This window comes from Amphibalanus amphitrite, unplaced genomic scaffold (genome assembly GCF_019059575.1).
Source record: "Amphibalanus amphitrite isolate SeventyFive unplaced genomic scaffold, NRLGWU_Aamphi_draft 000075F_arrow, whole genome shotgun sequence".
Taxonomy (NCBI): Eukaryota; Metazoa; Arthropoda; class Thecostraca; order Balanomorpha; family Balanidae; genus Amphibalanus; species Amphibalanus amphitrite.
Genome location: NW_024881571.1, coordinates 1140356 through 1145381, shown reverse-complemented (window position 1 = coordinate 1145381; position 5026 = coordinate 1140356). Strand labels below are relative to the sequence as shown.

At 55.6% G+C, this 5026-nt stretch overlaps 1 protein-coding gene across 4 annotated transcripts; it reads right to left on the bottom strand.

The window, feature by feature from the left end:
* Nucleotides 1–121: 121 nt before the first annotated feature.
* On the bottom strand, nt 122–4820 carry LOC122379315 (E3 ubiquitin-protein ligase NEURL1-like). 4 transcript variants are annotated; one of them, XM_043361408.1, is made up of 7 exons: nt 4415–4820; nt 4021–4069; nt 3645–3823; nt 3272–3392; nt 2770–2985; nt 1766–2084; nt 122–1507 (listed from the first exon to the last, which is right to left on the bottom strand). In XM_043361408.1, exons 2-7 carry the CDS (start codon nt 4031–4033, stop codon nt 631–633), a joined length of 1725 nt encoding a protein of 574 aa, XP_043217343.1. In that variant the 5' UTR covers nt 4034–4069; nt 4415–4820; the 3' UTR covers nt 122–630. The 4 variants fall into 4 exon arrangements, with proteins under 4 accessions (XP_043217343.1, XP_043217342.1, XP_043217344.1 ...); XM_043361407.1 differs by having other exon boundaries at nt 4470–4579; XM_043361409.1 differs by having other exon boundaries at nt 4021–4071; nt 4463–4561.
* Between the last annotated feature and the right edge of the window lie 206 nt (nt 4821–5026).

Here is a 5026-nt window from a genome sequence, read left to right as displayed (position 1 = left end):
TGCGTGTGTTTTATCCCGACCGGAGAGTCAGTGGCAGCTCGTCTAGTGTGTGGGAGTGTGTCTGATAAGCCTGGATCGTTTTAGTCATGAAATATTTCAGGCGTTTATATAAAATCGTGGTAGAAAGATTTATAACAACTTTATTTATACCCTCGACAGTAAAAACAGGAAATGAGCGGGTAGCTGCAAGTTTGGGCGATATTCACCACTGCTTATAGCAGCTACCTGTGTGCTGATATTCGCCGATAAATCCACATGCGGCGGTGCACCACAGTCTACGCATACCACAGCCACAATGCCTTAGCCACTTTCAGTGGGCACAGCCCCAGCTTCCAGGTGACGAGAACCGATATTGCATGCTACACTACATCAATAATCGACGGCGACCCAGAATGCTACCAGAAATGACGAACTCATGGGCGACAAAATGAAACTTTTTTATCTCGACAGCCCTAATTGCACAGCCTTAGATGCCAATGAATGAATACGTGGGCGATAAAATGTTCACCTTTGCTGATATTACAATTACACTTTCGGAGCATGCAGTTACATATACCCGACTTCCCGCGATGCGTCCGTTGTACCATGAGGCTCCACAAGCGAACAGCCTCGTGTGGCAGCCGCGGCCCCTTACTGGGCGTTTAGCTCATCGAACCGCCTCCGGTGGTGCTCGCAGATGGGACACTCCCGAGGACGTCCGGCGAGCAGCCACTGGGCAGCGCAGGCTCGGCACAGATGACCGTGGCCGCAGACCAGACCCACGTCGGCCGGCGCCTCCCGGCGACACAGAAAACACATGGTACTCTCGTCGTCCGAGCCGGGAGGGGGACGGAACAGACCCGGGCAGCCCTCTGTGGAGCACACCCACCGGGGAATCGGGTCCGGCTCGTCGGGCTCGTGGCGGCACTGGGGTGACACGCTGCGGCCGTCCCACCGCGGGGTCACCGAGCCGTGCGCGTCCTCCCCGCTGACCAGCCGCGGGTCGGGCCACCACGGCTGGTCCGCCGGGTGCTCTTCGGCAGGAAACTCGGACTCGCCGACACGAGTGGTGCCGAGAATCCTGACGGCCCGCACTGTACCGGTCAGCCCCAGCATCAGCCACACGGGCAGGGCAGTGGCTGCGCCGAGCACCGTGTCATACGGCTCCCCGCGAGAGGTGACCAGCATGGCGCCGTCCACAGCCAGCAGTATGTCCACCAGGTCACCGACTCGGGGTCGGCGCAGCACGTCGTCGGCGATCGGTAGCAGCTGCGTACCGTCGCCGAACTGCCGTGGGTCAGCCGGCAGCTGGAGACCCATCCGGTGGTCGGGGTCGGTCAGCGTCAGACCGATACTCAGGCCGGCGATCGATTCACCGGGTCCGGCACGGTCGGTCTCCAGAATGCGGAGACGGATCCAGGTGCCACGGAGAAGGGGAAAGGCGGTGAAGGCGTACCCCGCCGTGCCGTCTTTGAGCCATGCCTCTGTGCCGCGGGCCCGCACCTTCACTGGGCCGCCTACCACGTCCCTGAGGAGGAAATAACTCAGTCAGTGTGGCCTAAGAGGCTCAGCGGGTTTCAGCACAATGTCATGACGCACCGGGAAGAATGCTAACGCATGGGGAGATATGTGTCCAGACAATGAAATAGCACAACTTGTGCGAACCAGTGCTGAAAACAAACTGCATCTTAGACAGGATCCGATGCGCATATGTGAATAACATAGAGTTTAGTAACGTTTCACTTATTTCGCAACCTTTGTCGCGCCCGACGGACATCATTCTCACCTGTTGAGCGGGCACGGCTTGAGTCCGACCGTTTTCACAGCGTCCTCTCCGATCTCGACCCTATCCGTTTCAGCCTCCTCTCCAGCATCCGTTCCCACTTCCACTGTGTCCTCCCCATCACGGACACCCTCCGCCAGGTAGACGTCATCGTCCTGGTCCGTGCGCCGCACCTCGAGGAGCCTCGTCCTCTCCTGACGCACCCACGAGTCCAGGACATCCTCGGGAGTCGCCGAGCCGGTCCAGTGGACGGCCGGTTCGCGGCGCACCGACACACGCCGAGCAGGGGGAGAGTCCTCCGGCAGAGTGGGCTCCCAGTCAGCTGTGACGTCACAACAGGGCACGGGTGACGTCATAACAGAGCGGTGGACCTAGTATACAGTACAGCGCTGTGCATGCTTGGTACATGACGGCCAGGGCGTGTGGACATGTATCGGTATCGGTTAAAAAAAATTAGCTCGAATGTTTGAATGGACGGATTGACAGAGCCGGAGCCCACGCTAAGCAGAGCTTGTTGCGTAGACCCCGACCCCTACCGTCCGATCGCGCAATTCCGGGTAACGGGAGAATTTATGTGCAAAAGTTTAACGTGCCCTTCAAAGCCGGACACGGCCTGTCCCACTCAACTGACTTCAACTGGCCGCGGCTGCTCCCACCAACCGCAGACCATCCCCGTCAGGAGTCTCAAATATCGAGCGCCGGAGCGTCTCGAACCCGGGCTCTCACTACCTATACCGGGAGTCCGATGCTCTACCAACTGAGCTACGGGACGGGACAGGCTACCGCGTGTAAGTCCTTGATTATTTGTGAACCTGGATAAGATGTGCAAAAGAATAACAACATGTGCGAGGCACTAACTTCTTGTGAAATAACCCATCCGAATACGAAGTACAGACACGTTTTCAAGAGCCGGTGCATAGCAAAATCGTTCACGCTCTGCAGATCTCTCTAGCATAACCCGATCAGTCACACCGGTAGGGTCGACTCGCTTGGTAATAAGTACGTACGGATGAGCTGCACGCCAAAGGCGGGGCCGATGATGTCGATCACGGCCCAGAACGGTCGAGACGTGTCCACACCACTGAAGATCAGGTTATGGAACACGCCGTCCACCTCCAGCCGAGCGGAGCCTCGGGAGGTGGCGTAGAAGCCCAGCCGCCGGTTCACCTCTTGGAGACACGGCTCCAGCGCCGTGCCCCAGTAGCCGGGCGTCAGAACCAGGTCTGTGAAATTTATCACCGTTTGTGGACAAATGTGATCAAATAGCCTACGCCTGAATGCGAGATGTGTGAGCCGGGTCGTTCCAGGTACCTACTAGATGAAAGGCAATGCAGTTAGACGGATCGTCACTCACTCATGCTGGCTGCCGCCGCCCCCCCCCCCCCCTCCTCCGATACTGCAGTCCGGTGTCCCCTAATGTCTGTAGTGGCTGCTGCAGTTATCTGTCGCAATGGATATTGCAGTCTGTGCCCCCTCGAGTATATGTATACTGCAGTCGGTTACTCTCACCTGAGATGAGCCGACTGACGGGTGATCGTTCGAAGCTGGCCGGGTCGACCGTGGTAAAGCCCACGCAAATGACGCCCGCTACGCTCGTGATGGGACCCATCATCGATATTCGAAACACAATCTGCCGACCGGGGGGGAGGGGGAGGGGACGTTAAGTTCGATAAAGGTCAGAACTCGACCGGGCCTGACCAGTGACCAGATATATATGATATTACTATTATCAACTAATTAACTGCGCTAAACGTTTAATAATGCGTTTTTAAACGGACTTCGTTTCAAAAAACGGATTAGCACGTGCCTGCCAATACGGTCAGTCCTGCTCAGAACACATCCACCACCCATACCTACATGCAGCTCCCCCTCCGTCCTGCACCTGTTCTTTGACTGCCAGTGGCCGGCTGCTGAACAGCAGACCCCCGGCGCACGCGTTGGCGGGCACGCGGCTGGCGCAGCGTCGGTCCGTGGACAGCCGTATGTTGACGCCGTGCACCCGATGGAACCGCAGCGGGACCGGGGGCGGGTCCGACCTGACCGGCATCCCGCTCGGAGGCACTGCCAGGAGCACAGAACGGTCAGCGCTGACTTCACGGGTTATATAGGGCAACAGTGGTAACTGGTAACGGAGATATATGTAAGGCGGCTTAGGTATTCCAACATAATTAAGTATGCTTGAATGAAACGGGCGAGAAATCAGGACATTTTGGCGCCCGTCGCCCAATGGATTTTCTCACACCTAATCATACACTCACGTTCAAATTCCATGTCTTCGAGAATTCCTTCGGTTTACTGAGGCGGATTCTGAAAAAGATAGAAATGGTTTCAACGTCAACCATGGTGCCTATTTGAAATATCCAGTCTCTTTTGAAGTTCGAACATGACTTTTTCTCTTATGGTCACAACTCGCAATATAGTTTTCAGGAACACACCAATCACCATCGGCCTATACCTATAGGTACCTACCTATAACGGCTATACCTACCTAATAACTGATTCCGACGGCGTACATAACGCGTTAAAATACGAACAGGCAAGTAGGTTATAGGTACGGCTTGTTGACAGACATTTGGACGCGTTTAACATTTCAACTTACGAGGACACACTACACAGCATCGCTCTATAGGTAAGTTCATTAATCCTTCTCACCGTAGGTATACCTAACCGGAATCCTTAGCTGTAGGTATCATTGGCTGTATCCTACCGGAAAGACTGTATTCACGGGTCGTCAATCCTTGCAGGCCTCAACGTCCAACGAGTTGGACGCGCTGCGGAGCCCCCTCAGTCCTCACTCCACCGAACCGGCCGCCCTACTAAGGGAACCGTTCCTATTGGCCGCGCCCGGTGTGACCTCTGGGCGTCATTCTAGGGCGCAGAGGCGCGTTCAGGCAGATACAAAAGGCGATCGTATCGACCGTCCGTCGGCTATCGCCTGTCACTCCGTGCGCCGGTGCCCGGTGCGGGCGGTGCATATTACGCGGATTATCATTGGAATGTGTTCAGGGAAGGAATGAAGGGAGGGCGATCAATGAGCGCGGGCGCCGGGCGGGGTCAACAAAATAAATCAACATAGACCGACTAGAACAAATTACGAAACACGCATTTCCTGTCGAAAAACTGCCGAAAAGGAAAGTGTGGTGTAGTAGAAAAAGTAATGTTTCAGTAAAATTGATCGAAGGCTGAAACCAAGGCCATCGAGCTGAAACCATACTGAAGCTGATTACCTACTAAGGAATCGTAGTAGTCCTCCCAAGAAGATAT

Bases quoted from the DNA above. Each gene is read 5' to 3' on its own strand.
- LOC122379315 (XM_043361408.1), bottom strand. The intron at 2,986-3,271 runs GTGAGAGTAACC...TAAATTTCACAG, and splicing joins CGTCAGTCGGCTCATCTCAG to ACCTGGTTCTGACGCCCGGC. The intron at 2,085-2,769 runs GTACGTACTTAT...GTGACGTCACAG, and splicing joins CTTTGGCGTGCAGCTCATCC to CTGACTGGGAGCCCACTCTG.